At 42.7% G+C, this 22500-nt stretch overlaps 1 protein-coding gene across 1 annotated transcript in view; it reads left to right on the top strand.

The window, feature by feature from the left end:
* Positions 1-22500, top strand: part of CRMP1 (collapsin response mediator protein 1) — a 235575-nt gene that overhangs the window by 24400 nt on the left and 188675 nt on the right. The window contains exon 3 of the mRNA XM_063134405.1: positions 4433-4617. Within this exon, the coding sequence (XP_062990475.1) occupies positions 4433-4617 (185 nt within the window). The remainder of the gene's footprint in view (positions 1-4432; positions 4618-22500) is intronic.

Genomic DNA, 22500 nt, shown 5'->3' with positions numbered 1-22500 from the left:
CAAGTGACAAAGATGGTTCTAGGAGAACCCCCAAGCTATGAACCTGCTCCTTCAGGGGGAGTGCAACCCCATCCAGAACCGGTTGAACACCCCCCATCCGATCAGAGGAACCACCCACCAGCAGCATCTCAGTCTTGTCTGGATTGAGTTTCAGTTTATTAGCCCTCATCCAGTCCATTGTCGCAGCCAAGCACCGGTCCAGCACATCCACAGCCACACCTGATGAGGATGAAAAGGAGCAGTAGAGCTGCGTGTCGTCAGCGTACTGATGACAGCGCACTTCAAAACTCCGGATGACCGCACCCAACGGTTTCATGTACATGTTAAACAGCATGGGGGACAAGACCGACCCCTGCGGAACCCCATACTGGAGAGTCCACGGGCCCAAGCACCACCTTCTGGAGCCGTCCTGCTAAGTAGGAGCGGAACCACTGCAATGCAGTGCCCCCCACTCCCAACTCAGCCAGACGTTCCAGAAGGATACCATGGTCGACGGTATCGAAAGCCGCTGAGAGATCAAGGAGAATCAACAGAGTCACACTCCCCCTGTCTTTCTCCCGACATAGGTCATCATACAGGGCGACCAAGGCTGTTTCTGTGCCAAAGCCAGGCCTGAAACCCGACTGAAATGGATCCAGATAATCAGTCTCATCCAAGAGTGTCTGGAGCTGGCCCGCCACCACTCGTTCAAGGACCTTGCCCAGGAATGGAACATTTGCTACCGGCCTGTAGTTACTAAGATTTTCCGGGTCCAAGGAAGTTTTCTTCAGGAGTGGTCTCACTACCGCCTCTTTCAGACAGTCTGGGACCACTCCCTCTCATAGAGAGGCATTAATCACCTCCTTGGCCCAGCCAGCTGTTCCATCCCTACTAGCTTTTATTAGCCAAGAGGGGCAAGAATCCAGTGCAGAGGTGGTTGCGTGGACCTGTCCAAGCACCTTGTCCACATCCTCGAGCTGTACCAACTGAAACTCATCCAAGATTACAGGACAATACTGTACTCTGGGCACCTCACTAGATTCACGTGCTATAACACTGGAGTCTAAGTCCTGACGGATGCAAAAGATTTTATTCTGGAAGTGCCTTAAGTATCTTAAGTAGCTTCTTCTCCATCTCTCTCATCCAATGAGTGACATGGGAATCTGAGAGCAGTAAAAAGATATAGCTACCAGGAGCTGCAAGGAAGTGTAGCCATAACCACCATTTAAAGGCCTTGATCCATGCCTTGCATTCAACTGATCTAATACTCACTTCCAGATAAATATTTGTATTTCTTTATTTACAGTCAACAGACCAATATAAAATAAGAAGATACACCATTATATAAAACAGTACAAAGTAGGGATAAAAAAGAGGGAGTGTTACAAAACCACTAAAGATACTAGATTGTTATTTGTTGGTTTCTGAAAAGGGAACATAGCTGCGTTCCCCACACAGGAAGGGAGGCCCAGTAATTTTCTAAGAAATACAGATTGGACTCTTTCAATGTGGGCATTAAATCCCAGTATCCAAATAGGAATACCGTAAGTAAGTTGGGCCAGAGTCTTAGCTTTGTAAATTTGAATTGCAGAAGGGATGAATTGACCACCTTGCATGAAAAAGAATCTTAGGATCAGCTGCTGACTAGAATTTGCTGAATTAATTGTCTGCCTTCTTTGTTCAGACCAAGCTCCAGTGCTCTGCATTTGTATGTCTAGATATTTTATATGGGCAACTTGCTCAATGATATTACCATTTAAAGTCCATCTGTATTGCTTCCGAGCTTTAGAGAACACCAAAACTTTCGACTTGCTATAATTGATAGTCAAACTATTCTCAGAGCAATAGGTCCCAAATGCAGAGAGTAATTGTTTTAACCCAATTCTAGAAAGTGATAACAGTACAGCATCATCAGCATACAGAAGTAAAAGCACCTTGGTGTTGGACAATTTGGGAGCATGGGAATCAACACTACAAAGATAAGAAGCCAAATCATTTAAAAATAGATTAAAAAGAAGAGGGCCCAAAATACAGCCCTATCTTACACCTCTAGTAACCAGGATTGAATTGGAAAGTTGTTCCTGCTGCCCACATCTGACTTGTCTAGAGGTCTGATTATACAGACATCTAATAAGAAAGAGTAGGTGCTTGTCCATAGAACTTTTGTATAATTTGAACCATAGCAGTTCCCTTGAAACTAAGTCAAAGGCAGACTTAAGATCGATGAAGGCAGTAAAAAGCTTACCATCAGGAAATGAGGTATATTTCTCTGCCAGGTGAGCTAATACACAACAATGGTCTAAGGTTGAGCAGCCAGCTTTAAACCCAATCTGTTCCTCACCTATTATATAATTATCCTCCATCCAATTTAGAAGCTTACATTTTAAATACCTGGCATAAAGTTTCCCAATGACTGAGAGAAGGCTGATAGGATGATAATTTGCTGGATTGGTCCTGTCATCTCTTTTAAAAATAGGGACTATAATTGCTTTACTCCAGATATCTGGGATCTTTCCAGAATTATTAATAAAAGTGAATAGAATTGCTAATAGGGGAGCCCACCATTCTGGATTAAATTTTAAAAGATCAGGGGGTATAGAATCTGGGCCTGGAGCTTTACCAGAATTAAATTCAGTGATCAAATTGACAATTTCACTAGCTCCAGTCCTGTATGTGCATAATTGCCTCATCCTCTTGTTCCAGTATCTAAAATGAATGAATTCTTGAATGTTGAACTATTGTGAATAATAGCCATCATGGTCATTTACTTTAGGTACTACAGTCCATAGAAAAGGTATCAATGAAACTCAGGTGTTTACAATACAGACTGGGTGACTACAGATGACTATTTGCTAAGTGGTACTTTGTCCTGCTTCCTTCACAGCACAATGCTATACATGTCTTTTCAGAAGTAATTTCTGGGTTACTGCCACATAAATGTATTAAACATTACAGTCTGTGCCACTCTGAATCTAGGCCCTCTTCCTATATTCAGGGTTAACATGCTGCCTGATCTCTCACCACTTTTCAGCATAAGATAAGGCCTCCCATGAGGTTTTTAGGTCCTGTATGATGTTTCCCCTTCATCATTTTCTTTTGGCCCCTCCTTCCCTCAGCTTTGTTTCCTTTAGCTTCTTTCTTACTGTCTTGTTCAATCTACCATCTTCTATTGGTCTACCTGCCCTAAGTTATCTCATTTCCTGAAACTTTTCTCATTTAGCAGTTCCGCCACCTCCCTGCTTATCTGCTCAGCTCCTTCCTCTCCTTAACTCCATGTGAGATTTCCTCTAGCCAAACAAGCCTTTCACTTATCATAATAGAAGTTGCATTTTAACAAGGATCCAGTTAATATATTGGAGCCACTGACACTTAAAACCATGTGGATAGAGTTCCATGTTGGACATGGAGATATGAAGGTTTGTGGAGGACAGAAAAAATGTGTGTGTGGGAACTTTCCCTAGATTTAGCCCCTCCCCGTGCCCCATTTCTTCCTTTATTTTTTTTTAAAAAAATTTGGTTATCATTTCCATGTCTTCACACCGCTAATCAGAAAGAGTTTCATGTGTGGGAAATGCCTGAACTAAATGTAATCCTGTTTTCCTAGTGATTAACTAGGAAATATTGTTAAACAATTGGGAGTCAAAAACCCTTACAGATCTATCGTAAATCACCCAGAGATATACCAGTAGGTTGTTATCTACCTTCTGCCCACCACTGATTTAAAGAGCACTAAGACTAACCCATGAGATATAGGCCTTAGCTAGATGGGGCTTTATCCCAGGGTGATCCCTGGGCAACCCCACATGACGCACAGGGGATCCCAGGATCCGGGAGGAATGATCCCTCCCTTGCCCCGGGATCTCACCCTCCCCTTTAGGCCTGCTTTTTCTGCGGTCTTGGGCTGTGCCTGAGACTGCAGAACATGTGGCCAGGTGCCGCGGTTTGTCCCAATTCCTCGTGATTCCTCACAAGGAGCCGGAACCCACGCATGGGGCGCAGCACTCCTCAGGAACACTGCACCCATCTGGGGTGGGGTAAGTAATTATTTTTTAAAAAATTACTTACCTTTTGCACACGAGCGTTTGTGCGCTGCTGTCCCCTTAAGAAAAAAATTAGATGGTGGGCGCGATGCCTCTCCCTCTGAGATCATCGCGCACTGCATGTGTACTGAGGGGGAGATCTCACGATAAAAATTTAGCGGGATCTTCACCACCACCACCACTAGACTGCTAAGTCTAGCTAAGGCCATAGTAGCTAAAGCTTCATTTGCAGAACCTATCATTGAGAAATGCAATAAGATCTATTAGGATTCCAGTTGCTGTGTAGTAACTTCTTAAAAGTTAGACCCTAATGGATGCGTAATACTCCATCAAATGTTACTATTGACTCTTTAAAGGATTGCTATTAATGTTTCTAGGCAAAAGACTAAATTGCTCTTCTTTCTTCTTGTTAGGCAAATAGGAGAGAATTTGATTGCTCCTGGTGAAGTGAAAACCATTGCAGCTAATGGGCTAATGGTTATTCCTGGAGGTATCGATGTCAATACTTATCTTCAGAAGCCCTATCAAGGCATGGCAGCTATTGATGATTTCTATCAAGGCACAAAGGCAGCTCTAGCAGGAGGCACTACCATGATCAGTAAGTACTAGAAATATATAGCTCTTCATAATGGAAAAGTTCAGGATAAATCCATTCACAGAAGCATTATAGAAGAATCTGCTCTTGTGTTCCATATGAGCCAGTATCTCTAACTAATGATACATGTGGATGGATTAACTAGGTTGAAGAAAGAACACAGGCTGCTGGTCAATTCTGGAATATTTGCCCATTTTAACTTTTTTTTTTAATTAGAATCATTACTATTTTTTAATTTCAGAAAAAAATCATAATTTCAGAAAAATGTAAACACTTTACATTTTTTTCTTATTTTCACAATAGCATTAAACACACAGAGTGGCAAGGCTGCTGTTGTACAAAAACTTTTGCATCTATCTATTTTACATTTGGCTTTATCTTCTCAGAAGGGGCAATTATATCAATTTAATCCAATTCTGCAAAGAAAGCGATTTTTTAAAAAAACAAATGCAGAAAAACCCTGCAGCTATTTGTCTAAAATTTGGTAGGCTTCTTCATTCAGAAGGAAGAAATAAATTTCATGTTGTGTTGTAAAACAAAAAGCAAAAAATATGTTATAGCCATTTGTTGATTTCCTGGTGATAGTCAGTGGGGAAACATATGAAGCTTTGAATTTTCTGATGCAAGGTTCTGATTTGGAGTAAAATTGAAGCAGCTGACCTCTAAGTGGTCCAAGGACCATTTCTGAATTACTGAATCATGGCCTGAGCCAAATCTGGCTTCACACCTATATGTTTCCCTTACTCTGTACAGCACCATGTACATTAATGGTGCTATATAAATAAATCTATATAAATAAAAATGTAAATGTTCGTTCGAAACAGACGTTATATCTCCAAAAGTTCTTCACCGATTGCTTTGAAATTTTGACACAACGTTGCATTCAAATATGCGAGCGTTGTTATGTAACTATGTTCTATATGGGGACAAAAGTTTGTCTTAAAATCGAAGAAATAGGCCTCCTCAAAACCAGTCCTGCTGATCATTGTGACATCGCCAACCAGTAGGCCAATCCACTGCCTCTGCCTTCTCTCCTATTTGCATCTTCTCTCCTATTTGCTCTTATAGGTCATTGTGACATCGCCAACCAGTAGGCCAATCCACTGCCTCTGCCTCCTCTCCTATTTGCATGTTCTCTCACAACTGGCTGAGTGAATATAGATGTCACACCTGTGACAGTTACACTTTCTGAAGAAAGGTAACTGCCAGGAGTTTCCACTAACCTCCTCACCGTAAAAACATCCTTTTTTAAAAACCAAACAATTTGCGTTACTTCATCCAAATAATGCCTCACAGAAGATCACACTTAGGTCGTCGTACTCGCAGAGCGGAAGCACTGCGACGAGAAATTGCAAATCAGACTCAGGAAGAACGGGCATCAGCAAACGAGAAAAAAAGAAAAAGAATGCCTCAAATACGTGCCAAGGAACCAGGCAAGCAACGTTCAGCCAGACTTGAGGATGCCCGATTAGGAGCACGGCAATCGCGTTCTACAGCTTCAGATCTGCTTTGTTCTCAACAGAATGAATGCGACATGCTGAGAGTGGCTGAAAGACGTCAACGAGAAACAGCACATCAGCGTCAAACACGACTCCGTGGTAAACAATCACATGATTACAATCGCCTTGCATTCCGGTACAACCCAGCTGATGATTATAGCTTGAGGCGGCATGTTCTCATCGGCACTATGACTGAAGTGTGTCCTTATTGCAAGGCTCTTAAATTTAATGGAGAAACAAAAGGAATGTGTTGCGCTGCTGGAAAAATTAAACTGCCTCAACTTGGAGAACCACCAGAGCCATTACAAACTTTGCTTGCCGGATATACCGCAGAACCAAAGCATTTCCTGTCTAACATCAGGAAATACAACTCATGCTTCCAAATGACGTCGTTCGGCGCAGAAATCATCACAGCTCCATTTATGCCAACTTTCAAAGTCAAACGACAAATTTATCATAAAGCCTGTTCCTTCCTTCCGTTTCAAGATAGTCAACATAAATTCATACAAATGTATTTCATTGGTGATAGCAATGATGAATTAAATGCACGCTGCAGAATTTATACCGGCATAAAAAGGCATCGTTTCAAAACTGCAACAGCTACTTCACGAAAAAAAAATTTAGTACATTTGTTCAAGAGAGCAATTGACATGATGCCATCTGATACACACAAGATTGTTATTCATGCTGACAAAACACCTGCTGGAGAACATGTGCGAAGACTCAATGTTCCAACTATAGACGAAGTGGCAATTGTTATAGTCGGAGATCAAACTTGACAGGACGTTTCAAAGGTGAAATGTCCTCATTCTTCACATTCCTATGATTCCAACAGATATGCCATTTCAGTTTAAGAGATTGCAATTCCCAATTCGATTGGCGTTTGCAATCACCATCAACAAAGCTCAGGGCCAATCTTTAGAATTGTGCGGTTTAGATCTAGACACAGATTGCTTCTCACATGGACAATTATATGTTGCGTGTTCTAGAGTCGGCAAACCAGACAATCTCTATATCTACACAGACAATGGAACAACTAAAAATATTGCATATCCACAAGCATTGTGAAATTAAACATATTAGAAACATCCGCTTTGTCTTTTCTTTCTTTTCAGTTTAACCAGACTGAGCCACAGCAACGCGTGGCAGGGTACAGCTAGTGTAATAAATAAATAAATAAATAAATAAATAAATAAGTGTGGATGCGGGTGGGTACTTTTTGACTCTACTGCACATGCATGCAAGATGTAAATACAGGCATATGGACTCAAAACATGAGAGCACTGTTTCCCATTCATTCCCCTTATACCTAGCTGCCCAAATAGTAGATGATGATGATTGTAATAATTCACAATACTGTTGCTGTTGATGATGAATATATTTGAGTTGTAGATATTCTGTCAACATACAAGCCGTTGAGAGCAGTGGAGGCTGATTGCTTCAGTTTCAGGTTCAATGCCTTGGATTGCTCCTTTAGAGTTCTGGCTGGTTCTGACTGAAACCCAGATACACAGCCCCAATGAAATCAGAGCCACCAGCATGCACTGGTTGACAGGAATAGTGTTGTTGTATTCACAGGCAGCTGGTTGGACACTGTATGGACAGAATGCTGGACTAGATGGACCAACCTACCCCAACCTGGATGTGTTGGACTACAACTCCCATCATTCCTAGCCAGCACCCCACCAGGTTGAGGAAGGCTGACATAGACCTTTGGTCTGTTCTTAGTTCTATCATGTGATTAAACATTCCATTAAACCTTAATGTTTTTTTTAAAAAGGGAACTATTCTACTCAGTCAATTTACTTATTAAACATAGCCTGAAAAAATGAAAGAAAACAGTCAAGCATAATCCAATTCAGTTTGGATGCATGGAGTATAGAATTGCAATACCTTCAAGCAGAAGTTGTTTTCTCTTAGTAGGTTAGCAAAGACTTAAAATTATCTGTATCTAGGTGTATGATCAACATACCCCCCCATCCCCAATGGGCACCACACTGCATAAAATATTTCAGGTTTTGCCAACTTTCATATGGTAGGTAAACTTGTCTATATAAATAAAAATGTAAATGTTCGTTCGAAACAGACGTTCTTCACCGATTGCTTTGAAATTTTGACACAACGTTGCATTCGAATATGCGAGCATTGTTATGTAACTATGTTCTATATGGGGACAAAAGTTTGTCTTAAAATCGAAGAAATAGGCCTCCTCAAAACCAGTCCTGCTGATCATTGTGACATCGCCAACCAGTAGGCCAATCCACTGCCTCTGCCTCCTCTCCTATTTGCATGTTCTCTCACAATTGGCTGAGTGAATATAGATGTCACACCTGTGACAGTTACACGTTCTGAAGAAAGGTAACTGCCAGGAGTTTCCACTAACCTCCTCACCGTAAAAACATCCTTTTTTAAAAACCAAACAGTAGGCCAATCCACTGCCTCTGCCTCCTCTCCTATTTGCATGTTCTCTCCTATTTGCTCTTATAGGTCATTGTGACATCGCCAACCAGTAGGCCAATCCACTGCCTCTGCCTTCTCTCCTATTTGCATCTTCTCTCCTATTTGCTCTTATAGGTCATTGTGACATCGCCAACCAGTAGGCCAATCCACTGCCTCTGCCTCCTCTCCTATTTGCATGTTCTCTCACAACTGGCTGAGTGAATATAGATGTCACACCTGTGACAGTCTCACGTTCTGAAGAAAGGTAACTGCCAGGAGTTTCCATTAACCTCCTCACCGTAAAAACATCCTTTTTTAAAAACCAAACGATTTGCTTTACTTCATCCAATTAATGCCTCACAGAAGATCACACTTAGGTCGTCGTACTCGCAGAGCGGAAGCACTGCGATGAGAAATTGCAAATCAGACTGAGGAAGAACGGGCATTAGCAAACGAGAAAAAAAGAAAAAGAATGCCTCAAATACGTGCCAAGGAACCAGCCAAGCAACGTTCAATCAGACTTGAGGATGCACGGTTGCAACCACGGCAATCGCGTTCTACAGTTTCAGATCTGCTTTGTTCTCAACAGAATGAACGCGACAGGCTGAGAGTGGCTGAAAGACGTCAACGAGAAACAGCACATCAGCGTCAAACACGACTCCGTGGTAAACAATCACACGATTACAATCGCCTTGCATTCCGGTACAACCCAGCTGATGATTATAGTTTGAGGAGGCATGTTCTCATCGGCACTATGACTGAAGTGTGTCCTTATTGCAAAGCTCTTAAATTTAATGGAGAAACAAAAGGAATGTGTTGCGCTGCTGGAAAAATTAAACTGCCTCAACTTGGAGAACCACCAGAGCCATTACAAACTTTGCTTGCCGGATATACCGCAGAACCAAAGCATTTCCTGTCTAACATCAGGAAATACAACTCATGCTTCCAAATGACGTCGTTCGGCGCAGAAATCATCACAGCTCCATTTATGCCAACTTTCAAAGTCAAACGACAAATTTATCATAAAGCCGGCTCCTTCCTTCCGTTTCAAGATAGTCAACATAAATTCCTACAAATGTATTTCATTGGTGATGGCAATGATGAATTGAATGCACGCTGCGGAATTTATACCGGCATAAAAAGGTCCATCGTTTCAAAACTGCAACAGCTACTTCACAAAAAAAAACAATTTAGTACATTTGTTCAAGAGAGCAATTGACATGATGGCATCTGATACACACAAGATTGTTATTCATGCTGACAAAACGCCTGCTGGAGAACATGTGCGAAGATTCAATGCTCCAACTATAGACGAAGTGGCAATTGTTATAGTCGGAGATCAATCTTGACAGGATGTTTCAAAGGTGAAGATGTCCTCATTCCTCGCATTCCTATGATTGACATGCCATTTCAATTTAAGAGATTGCAATTCCCAATTCGATTGGCGTTTGCAATCACCATCAACAAAGCTCAGGGCCAGTCTTTAGAATTGTGCGGTTTAGATCTAGACACAGATTGCTTCTCACATGGACAATTATATGTTGCGTGTTCTAGAGTCGGCAAACCAGACAATCTCTATATCTACACAGACAATGGAACAACTAAAAATATTGCATATCCACAAGCATTGTGAAATTAAACATATTAGAAACATCCGCTTTGTCTTTTCTTTCTTTTCAATTTAACCAGACTGAGCCATAGCAACGCGTGGCAGGGTACAGCTAGTATAGAATATGAAAGGGAAATTCCAATGCATTGCAGCATGCAAATGCAAAACAGCTTTAAGGACTGTACTTTTGCTCAGGGGTGTAGAGAGCATGATTGAAAATCTCCAAGAAGGAAAGTATTAGTGTTTTGGTTCCATTTCTGTAGCTAGCTAATAATAAAGAGAACTATTTAATGTTCTTAGAGGAAACTGATTATCTGGACCCATCTCAGTCTGGTTTCAGACCAGAGCATGGCACTGAAACAGCCTTGGTTGCTCTGACCGACGACCAACTCCAGATGACAGATAGGCAGAGTGCTATCCTGTTGATCTTCCTGGATCTCTCAGCAGCTTTTGACCATTGATCATGGTATCTTACTGGATTGGCTCTGCAAGAGCCAATCTGTAGGAGGCACTGTGTTACTGTGGTTCCACTCCTACTTGCAGGGCCAATTCCAGAGAGTAGTATTGGGGGATTCCTGTTCCACCCCATGACTATTAAGTTGTGGGGTGCTGGGGTTCTATTCTATCCCCCATGCTGTTCGACATCTATGGAGCCTCTGGGTGAGGTCATTTTGGGGTTGGGTGCCATCAGTATGCTGATGATACTCAGCTCTATCTCTCCTTGTTGTTGGGGGAAGCTGGGGCAGTGAAGGTGCTGGACCTGGAGGCTATAATGGCCTGGATGAGGCCCAATAAACTGAATCTGAATCCTGATAAGATGGAAGCTCTGTGGATTGGTTGTTCCCTAGGCCAGGAATTGGGTAAACAATCTGTTCTGGATGGGGTTGCACTCCCTCTGAAGGAACAGGTGAGTAGCTTGGGAGTACTCGTATACTTGTCACTGAGGGATGCTTGTTAGCTCCAATATTGTTTAATATATATGTTAATGATATAATTGGGCAGCTGTCAAGTAACTCAAATTTTCCTGTATCTGTGGGCTCTAGGAAATTGACTATTCTGATGTATGCAGATGACATGGTTTTATTTTATCAAAACCTAATAGGGATGCGAAGGCTGCTGAAAGCCTTTGTGGAGGTTTGTATAAAGGAGCAACTGTGCATAAACTTCTCCAAAATTAAAGTGATGGTGTTCGGTACCCATCCGGCCAAACATAAATGGACACTGAATGCCCATTATTTGGAGCAAACTAAGCAATTTAATTATCTAGAAATTTGCTTCATGCAAAATGGTTCCTGGTCAGGCTACTTAACAGCTACGAAATTGAAAGCCCAAAAATCGATGCAAACTGTGTTGAGATTTGCCAAGGTCAGAGGAGGGCAGTTAGTCGTCACAGCCAGTAGAGTTTTTTCGTCAAAGGTTATACCACAGCTATCATATGGAGCAGAAATATGGGGATGTACAAACTTATGCTCACTTGAAATCATCCAAAATAAGTTCTTAAGGTTATTTAGGCCTTCCACTAGGAACTCCTTCCAGCTATATCAGAGTAATGCCAGTGACTTACACTATCTGGAGGTCTATGTTCTTCTATTATGCTTAAATGGAACATACGATAAATAGACTAATAACTCTCTCCATTAACCAACAGAGAAACTCTCCTATCAGAAATAATTGGGCATCCCAGTCTGAAACTAGCCTAATAAATTTTGGATTTGATCCCCAAGTGATAATGGTAATCTATTTACAATACAACTGTGAATCCATCAATGAACGGCTGCAGCAATATTTTGCTAACTTAGATCTAGAAGCAATTAAAGTCTCCAGATTCTCCACCTCCTTCCCATCCTTAAAAACAACCCACAAGGAAGAGAAATATCTGTCAGAAATAACATCACCTGCCCTCTGTAAAGCATTTATAAGTCCATGTTTTCAGACAATGAAAACCAAATTTAGAGAAGGGAGTCACAAAAATATCCCCAGAGAACACCATCTTTGTATCTGCGGCTGCCAGGTAATAGAGGATATTATACACTATGTCCTATATTGTAAACTTTACAAAATCCCTAGGGATAAACACCTAACAAGAAACCTGGCCCTGATTGCTAATTTCACAGATATGGATAAAATAATAAACCTACTCTCTAATACAACCAAGTCCATCATGCTAAATCTGGCAAGGTTCTCTGCGAAAGCAGCAAGAATCAGGGAAGCTTTAGAGGGCTCAGACGGTACCTGAGAAAGGAGGATTATAATCCCATAACTTACTTTGGTCATGTATATGTCTTCTGTTCTGCTCTATTACATATAGCTTGTACTGTAAGATGTAATTGTGTACTTTGGCTAAAACCTATTTTGGTTGCCTCAATAAACTTTGATTGATTGATTGATCCTTGTCACTGGAAACCTAGGTGGACTCTGTGGCCTGGAGTACTTGGGGCCAGCTTTGGCTGGTCCACCAGCTATGGACGACGTCATTTGGAAGCATGAGTTGTATTTCCTGATGTTAGATAGGAAATGCTTTGATTCTGCGGTATATCCGGCAAGCAAAGTTTGTAATGGCTCTGGTGGTTCTCCAAGTTGAGGCAGTTCAATTTTTACAGCAGCGCAACACATTCCTTTTGTTTCTCCATTAAATTTAAGAGCCTTGCAATAAGGACACACTTCAGTCATAGTGCCGATGAGAACATGCCTCCTCAAGCTATAATCATCAGCTGGGTTGTACCGGAATGCAAGGCGATTGTAATCGTGTGATTGTTTACCACGGAGTCGTGTTTGACGCTGATGTGCTTTTTCTCGTTGACGTCTTTCAGCCACTTTCAGCCTGTCGCGTTCATTCTGTTGAGAACAAAGCAGATCTGAAGCTGTAGAACGCGATTGCCGTGCTCGCAATCGGGCATCCTCAAGTCTGGCTGAACGTTGCTTGCCTGGTTCCTTGGCACGTATTTGAGGCATTCTTTTTCTTTTTTTCTCGTTTGCTGATGCCCGTTCTTCCTGAGTCTGATTTGCAATTTCTCGTCGCAGTGCTTCCGCTCTGCGAGTACGACAACCTAAGTGTGATCTTCTGCAAGGCATTATTTGGATGAAGTAAAGCAGATTGTTTGGTTTTTAAAAAAGGATGTTTTTACGGTGAGAGGGTTAGCGGAAACTCCTGGCAGTTACCTTTCTTCAGAACGTGTAACTGTCACAGGTGTGACATCTATATTCACTCAACCAATTGTGAGAGTACGTGCAAATAGGAGAGGAGGCAGAGGCAGTGGATTGGCCTACTGGTTGGCGATGTCACAATGACCTATAAGAGCAAATAGGAGAGAAGATGCAAATAGGAGAGAAGGCAGAGGCAGTGGATTGGCCTACTGGTTGGCGATGTCACAATGATCAGCAGGACTGGTTTTGAGGAGGCCTATTTCTTCGATTTTAAGACAAACTTTTGTCCCCATATAGAACATAGTTACATAACAACGCTCGCATATTCGAATGCAACGTTGTGTCAAAATTTCAAAGCAATCGGTGAAGAACTTTCGGAGATATAACGTCTGTTTCGAACAAACATTTACATTTGTATTTATATAGATTTGTTTGATCTGCAATTCATGGAGCATCCAGATGTGATGTGTTCTTCAGAAGTGGCAGGTTTCTAAGATAGTGTCATGCCTCCCTCAGATTCATCTGAGGATGAAGAGGAAGAAGAGGTGGCAGATCCAGCTGAGGGTCCTAGCGCAGAAATAGCCCCGGAGCCCTCACTGCCAGATAATGACCAATGACCAATGCCCTGCCACAGCCCCTGTCTGATTCAGAGGACCAAGTCCCATTGACCCCTGCAGAGAGAAGGAGGCTTAATATAAAAGAGCAACGGAGAAGAGTGTTGGCCCATTTAAGGGGAAAAGCCTGCCAGGAGACTGGGGACTAATTAACAGCAGCTGCTCCAGGACGCTGGAGATAAAGCTGCTGGAATCCCACAGGCTGGCACTGAAGTGCAAGGTCAGATCAACCTGCCGGCGCTCTTTTATCTGCTCCTAGACCTTGAACCTCGCCCCATCTGGACACCATGCCTTCTTTGGATTTTGGACCCTGGACTGGACAACGATCCTTCTTTGCCTTAGTGAATCAGCTTCAAAGATGCAGTAAATTCCCAAACCCTGCTTTGCCTCAGGGTTGGAGACGTAAATTTTGAGGCAACAATGGATGAAGGCCAATGCACCACAGTACAGAGAACAGCTCCAACAGAGTCCCAAAATAGCGTCTGCAACAAGGTAGGAACAAAGCCAGACTATAAAACACATGGTCTTCGATGTCTATATACTAATGCCCAGAGCATGGGAAACAAACAGAATGAACTTGAACTCTTATTACATGAAGGCAAATACGACTTGATAGGTATAACTGAAACTTGGTGGGATGACTGCCATGACTGGAATATAGCAATTGAAGGATATAACTTGTTCAAAAAGAACAGAAGAAATAGAAAGGGAGGTGGAGTTGCACTATATGTTAAAAATACCTATCCCTGCACAGAAATACAGGCGGATGAGATTGGGAGCCCCGTCGAGAGCGTCTGGATTAAAATAAATGGGGCTAGGAATAAAAAGAATATGATAATCGGAGTCTACTACCGACCACCCAATCAAGGAGAAGACGAGGACGAAACTTTTGAGAAACAAATTGCCAGTGTTTCAAGGAAGTGTGATGTAGTAGTGATGGGGGACTTCAATTACCCTGATATCTGTTGGGAGACCATTACTGCCAAAAGCGGCCCTTCCAAGAAATTCCTGACATGTATGGGTGATAACTTTCTCCTACAGAAAGTGGTGGAAGGAACTAGAGGGTCAGCAATCCTTGACTTGTTATTGACCAATAGGGATGACTTAGTGGATAAAGTGGCAGTTACGGGAACTCTGGGGGAAAGTGACCACGTCATACTTGAATTCTTGATTATGAAGGAGACAAAAGTCGAGCGTAGCCATACACGTACTCTGGATTTTAGGAAAGCTGATTTTAATAAACTCAGAACTATAATAAGTAAGGTCCCGTGGCAAGGGAGCCTAAAAAGAAAAGGAGTGCAGGATGGGTGGGAGTATCTAAAAAATGAAATTTTAAAGGCACAGTTACAAACAATTCCAACCAGGAGAAAAGATAGAAGACAACAGAGGAAACCAATGTGGCTCCACAAAAAGCTTATTGATGAACTGAAAACAAAAAGGGATACATATAGGAAGTGGAAGGAAGGCCAGGCTACAAAAGAAGAGTACAGACAAGTGGCGCAGAAGTGCTGAAATGGCGTCAGGAAGGCTAAAGCTGTGAATGAGCTGAGATTAGCGAGGGATGCTAAAAGCAATAAAAAGGCTTTCTTCAGATACGTGAGTAGTAAAAGACAGAGGAAAGAAATGGTGGTTCAACTGCTTAATGAGGATGGCAAATTGATAACAGATGACAAACAAAAGGCTGAAGTGCTCAATTCCTACTTTGCCTCGGTCTTCTCCCAAAAGCGGATCTATGACCCCCCTGGAAAAAGTGAAGCAGAAGTTGAGGGGGCAGGATTGCAGTTTGAGATTGATAAACAAATGGTCAAAGAACACCTAATTTCCTTGAATGAGTTTAAATCCCCAGGGCCCGATGAACTGCATCCAAGAGTAATGAAGGAGCTAGCGGAAGAACTCTCAGAACCTTTGTCTATTATCTTTGCAAAATCATGGAAGACGGGTGAGGTGCCGGACGACTGGAGGAGGGCTAACGTTGTCCCTATCTTCAAAAAGGGCAAAAAGGAGGAACCTGGGAACTACAGACCAGTCAGCCTGACATCCATCCCTGGGAAAATTCTGGAGCAGATTATAAAGAAGTCAATCTGTAAACACCTTGAAATCAATGCAGTGATTACTAGAAGCCAACATGGATTTGTCAGGAACAAATCCTGTCAGACTAATTTGATCTCATTTTTTTATAGGATAACCTCCCTTGTGGACTGTGGGAATGCTGTGGATGTCATATATCTTGACTTCAGCAAAGCTTTTGACAAAGTACCACATGACATTCTGATTAACAAACTAGCTAAAAGTGGGCTAGATGGAACAACTATTAGGTGGATCGACAGTTGGCTACAGAATCGGACTCAAAGAGTACTTATCAATGGAACCTTCTCAAACTGGGGAGAGGCAACGAGTGGGGTGCCGCAGGGCTCAGTCCTGGGCCCAGTGCTCTTCAACATTTTTATTAATGATTTGGACGAGGAGCTGCAGGGAATGCTGATCAAATTTGCAGATGACACAAAATTGGGTGGGATAGCTAATACCCTGGAAGACAGAAACAAACTTCAAAGTGATCTTGATAGGCTGGAGTGCTGGGCTGAAAACAACAGAATGAAATTTAATAGGGATAAATGCCAAGTTCTACATTTAGGGAATAGAAACCAATTGCACAGTTACAAGATGGGGGACACTTGGCTCAGCAATACTACAAACGAGAAAGATCTTGGAATTGTTGTAGATCACAAGCTGAATATGAGCCAACAGTGTGATATGGCTGCAAGAAAGGCAAATGCTATTTTGGGCTGCATTAATAGAAGTATAGCTTCCAAATCACGTGAGGTACTGGTTCCTCTCTATTCGGCCCTGGTTAGGCCTCATCTAGAGTATTGCGTCCAGTTCTGGGCTCCACAATTCAAGAAGGACGCAGACAAGCTGGAGCGTGTTCAGAAGAGGGCAACGAGGATGATCAGAGGTCTAGAAACAAAGCCCTATGAAGAGAGACTGAAAGAACTGGGCATGTTTAGCCTGGAGAAGAGAAGATTGAGGGGAGACATGATAGCACTCTTCAAATACTTAAAAGGTTGTCACACAGAGGAGGGCCAGGATCTCTTCTCGATTCTCCCAGAGTGCAGGACACGGAATAACGGGCTCAAGTTAAAGGAAGCCAGATTCCGGCTGGACATCAGGAAAAACTTCCTGACTGTTAGAGCAGTGCGACAGTGGAATCAGCTACCTAGGGAGGTTGTGGGCTCTCCCACACTAGAGGCATTCAAGAGGCAGCTGGACAACCATCTGTCAGGGATGCTTTAGGGTGGATTCCTGCATTGAGCAGGGGGTTGGACTCGATGGCCTTGTAGGCCCCTTCCAACTCTGCTATTCTATGATTCTATGATTCTATGATCTCTCCCTCCCATCTCTCCTGGCCTTGACGGGGTTATTGCTGGTTATCAGCAGGAGATTTACGGCCATTCCTTGGAAAGCAGCATTAGTCAGCCAGCAAAGCCTGGCTTTGGCATAAAATTCCCACAGCATTTTGTCAATGCCATTTTCTCTAGTGCAAGTAAATGTGAAATGTTACAAGTGGTTTGACTCCAAACCATTGACTGATAATGAGCTCTCTGTATGTGGTACTTTGTCACATCACTTGTCGGAGGAAATGGTTCTGGTGACCAACATTTGGCAAATAAAACTATTCTTGTCTTCGTTTTCCAAATGAAAATCTGTAGGAATGTTTGTATATCTTGCAGACAATTTTTTCAGCTGACTTGTTGATTTCTTGGTTAAGGTCACTTTTTCCTAGATTTTAAGGAAAATGCTTTCCAACCATCTTTTTTTTTTTTTTTTGCTATGTCCAGCAATGTATTGCAGATTATGCTTTGCATGTAATGGTATGATGTCAGTCAGATCTTCTACTGAATGTGACAGCTAGTCATAGATGGTATGCATAGGAATATACTTAGGCCATTGCTAGACCAGGCTATATCCTGGGCTGATACCCGGGATCGCCCCTGTGCATCCAGATGACGCAGAGGGGATCCTGGGCTCAGGGAGAGATCAACCCTCCCTAGCCCTGGGATATAGCCTACCCCTTTCAGCCTGATTTTCTCCATGGTCTTGGGAGACCACGAGCGTGTAGCCCATTCCGCGGCTTTACCCAGATCCCTGCAATTACTCACACAGAGCTGGGAGAAGCCGCGCACGGGGCGCAGCATTCCCCAGGAGTGCTGCGCCCATCGGGGGCAGGGTGGAGGGAGTGAGGAAATCATTTTTTAAAAAAACACCTACCTTCCGTCGTTCATGCGCTCCTGCGCAGCCAGCCCTTTAAAACTTAAAGAAAAATGGCGGACGCGACAGGTCTTTCCTTTAGCTCGTCGCTCCTGATGTCTAGACTAGGGCGACATCCCACAATAGTTGTATCATGGGCTCTCCCGTCCTCTCGCCCGGATTTTAAGGTAGATCTAGCAAAGGCTTTAGTCTGTTTTCATCCATGTTCTTTCACATGTCATTCTACCTAAATGAGCCACAAGCAGTACATGAACAACAGTGTCATGTGCTGATACAGCAACAGTGTTGGCATTTGTGTGCATACAGTACTATACTGTACAGTACAGTATCAGCCTCCTCATACACACATTGGGATTGGAAGACTTTACTGTGTTTTATTTTCTGAACCCTCCAGAAACAATTATAGTCTTGTTCTCAGGTGCCTGGATACTAGTCGAAGGTGTATAGCTTTAGTCCAAGTGACAGATGAGCAGGGTACACTGTGGCCCCTATTTTGGGGGCACAGTACCTCCCATTTTAGGTGCTTAAGCAAATTTTGGATTTTTTTTGTGTTTCAAGAACTTGGGCCACCCCTCGGAGGTCTTCAGGATCTCCCAACATCCCAGGGATCCCATAGAACCCATCCCCATCTCTCCAAGCCTCCATTTTGTGTACAGGTGGCCATGTTGTATGTGACCCAAAGGGTGTGTTTCAGGTTGGAGTGTGACCCCCTTTAAGTGCTTGGCACAATGGCCTCAACCAGTTGGAACTGGTATCAGATGACCCAAGGTGATGGCTTATGGGCCAGCAGAGATTTATGCTAAAGGCAAAAAAGTAAAATAAATCCTTGCTTCAAAAGTAAATAAGTAGGTGAGTGGTACTGAGTTGATAACATTATTATAGTCATATGATATAAAAAGAAAATGATCACAAGAAATGCTCTTAAAATACCAAGTAATTTTGCAAATTAAGCCTTGAGTGTATTCAAGAGTTACAGCCGAAAACTGAATAGCTCAGAAAGCTTCAACACAAGCAAACAAGACCAAACTCTGCTTTTTCTTTCAACACTAGTGGATATTAATCTCTCAAAACAACAATAACAACAACAACAACAACAACAGCCAGGTCAAAAGGTGGCACCTCAATAAGATCACAACCTCCTGCTCTATTTCTATTACTCCAATATTTAGGAAGTTATTTATTTGTAACTATTTACAGTCAGTATTAGATTATGATCTCTGCTTTACCCTTGAACATACATTGAAAAAATGAAGGAAAAATCCATCTTTAGGTCTTTCTTAAACCACCCTAAAAACAAGTTCAGCACATAAGAGGTGTTAAGTTGTAAAATCCAAAATTCTTAATCACTAAAACAGATTTAAAAGTATCATGGTACCAGTAAACTCTTGCATTCTCTATTATGCCATGGCTCTGTTATGTGTGTAATCTCTTCTAGAGCCACACAAGACAACACAGACTTTAACATTGTTATAATTTTAATCCAGATGACAAAGTATAAAAGCATTTAAAGTGGCTTGAGAGGTAACCATCCTGCACCTGTGGGCTCTAGACACGTGCCATCCCCATGACATAAAAAGAGCCCCCCCAAAAGGCACCACAAGAGCATCTCATCCAGTACTCTGCCAGGGACGAGTACCCATCTACCCTAATGTTCTTAATGAAAGAAAGAAATATCAGCAGTCCTGTTAGTTTGTGCAGCGCAAAAGTAGAGACTGAAAGGAAGGAAGGAACTCTAGGTCTCTCCCTCCCCCCACCCCAAATAAAATCCAAGATACAAAAATGACACAAATCAGATCCCAGACAAGAACACTTTTCAGGGGGTCGTCCTCTCCTCATCCCTACCTTAAGGAGGGATCAATTCCCTCAACATGTCCAGACTTGTGAATCTTGCCATGTGGAGTGTCCTGAATTCAACCAAGATGAAGTTTCAGGGAAGCCCCTTCCTGCCGACTCCACCTCTTTCATGCCATCTCTTCTCATGTTAGCCCATAGAATGAATGGGACCTCTGGAGCCCTTCATGCCACTGCAGGTGGGTGGCTGCTCCGGCTGTGGCTGATCTTCCTCTGAGCTCCATGGCAGCTGGCCAGCCATCATTCTTCTTAGAGCACACATGTGCCCCACGCTTCTCCCAATACCCACAACCCCTTTCAATTTGTGAGAAGCGGGGAGGGTGTGCGTGGGTCTTCTATTTCTGCTCAGATCAGCTATGGTAATGGCTCCTACACCATTTGCATAGCCGTTACACAAATTGCGTAGCTGATCTGAGCACCTCCGGCCATCCGGCAACTTATCCGGACATTTAAGAGGATTTTGAAATCTCTCCCCGGATCCCGCTTGGGGGTTGGATTTCTGGACATGTCCGGCAAATCCGGGCGTATGATCAGCCTATGTTACATTGGCCATCTTCCAGTCCTCTGGTACAGAGGCTGTACAATCTGGGCCTGGTGATTTATTTGCTTTCAATTTGTCAATAAGGTTGAGAACTTTATCTTTTGTCACCACTATTTTCCTCAGTTCCTCAGACTCCCTTCCTGAAAACATCAGTTCAGGCACAAGCATGAATCCTCTGCAGTGAACACCGATGCAAATAATTCATTCAGCTTCCCTGTAATTTCCCTTTCCTCTCAAAAATACCAAGATTATGGCAACCAGCTTGATTGATAACTGGCAAATAGAGGGAGAAAACGTGGAGGCAGTGACAGGCTTTGTATTTCTGGGTGCAAAGATTACTGCAGACGCTGACTGCAGCCAGGAAATCAGAAGACGTTTACTTCTTGGGAGGAGAGCAATGACAAATCTTGATAAAATAGTTAAGAGCAGAAACACCACACTGACAACAAAGGTCCGCACAGTTAAAGCAATGGTATTCCCCGTAGTAACCTATGGCTGCGACAGCTGGACCATAAGGAAAGCTGAGCGAAGGAAGATAGATGCTTTTGAACTGTGGTTTTGGAGGAAAATTCTGAGAGTGCCTTGGACTGCAAGAAGATCCAACCAGTCCATACTCCAGGAAATAAAGCCAGACTGCTCACTTGAGGGAATGGTATTAAAGGCAAAACTGAAGTACTTTGGCCACATAATGAGAAGACAGGATACCCTGGAGAAGAGGCTGATGCTAGGGAAAGTGGAAGGCAAAAGGAAGAGGGGCCAACCAAGGGCAAGATGGATGGATGATATTCTGGAGGTGACAGACTTGACCTTGGGGGAGCTAGGGGTGGTGACAGCTGACAGAAAGCTCTGGCATGGGCTGGTCCATGAAGTCACGAAGAGTCGGAAACAACTGAACGAATAAACAACAACAACAAACTCCATTGTCATCCAACGGTCCAACTACTTCCCTAGCTGGTTTCCTGCTTCTGATATATTTAAAGAATTCTTTATTGTTGGACTTGATGTTATTAGCGATGTGCTCTTCAAAATGCTTTTTTGGCATCTCTTATTGTTTGCTTGCATCTCCTTTATGCAAGCTTGTGCTCCCTTTTAGTTTCCTCACTTGTTGGGCAAGACTTTCATTTTTTGAAAGAAGCCCTCGTTTCTGCAATAGCTTCTTTGACACTGCTTGTTAACCTTGCTGGTGACATCTTGCACTTGGTGCTACCTTTCCTAACCTCTGGAATACATTTTAGTTGAGCTTCTATTATTGTGCTTTTGAGTAAGCTCCATGCATTTTGCAAGGATTTAACCCTCTTGATTCCCCCTTTCAACTTTCTTTTCATTAGTTCCCTCATTTTAGAGAAGTTTCCTCTTTTGAAGTCAAGCGTGAATATGTTGGATTTCCTAGACAATTTCCCACTTAAGTGTATATTGAATCTGATAGCACTGTGGTCACTGTTACCAAGTCGTTCAACAATGTTTACATCTCGTATTAGGTCCTGAGCAGCACCACTTAGAATTAAGTCCAGGGTTGCCTCCCCTCTGGTCGGTTCCATGACCAACTGTTCCAGGGCACAGTCATTTAGTACATCAAGAAATTTAACGTCTTTGTCATAATGGAAGTCTGTCCTGAGGAAGCGGCTTTGCAACCAGCCACTTTTTAACTTATCTTCATGGGCTATGTGCCCAGACTGGGAAGACCGCCAGGTACCAGCAAACACACCAAATGAAGAGATAACACTTAATTTGTATTTCTCACACAGTTCAAAACATAAAGAAACAGAACAGTCTTTCTGTGCTTACGCCGAAGTCAAAGCCAGTCCATAAATCCATCCAATTGTCATAAAGGGAGGGTCACGAAAGTCCACAAAGCCAGTCCGAGTTCCAAAGGGCAGGAGAGAGTCACAGAGTCCAAGAAGTCCGTAGTCCAACAGAAACACG

The sequence above is a fragment of the Elgaria multicarinata genome, chromosome 9 (assembly GCF_023053635.1).
Source record: "Elgaria multicarinata webbii isolate HBS135686 ecotype San Diego chromosome 9, rElgMul1.1.pri, whole genome shotgun sequence".
Lineage (NCBI taxonomy): Eukaryota > Metazoa > Chordata > Lepidosauria > Squamata > Anguidae > Elgaria > Elgaria multicarinata.
This window is presented reverse-complemented; position numbering and strand designations above follow the sequence as displayed.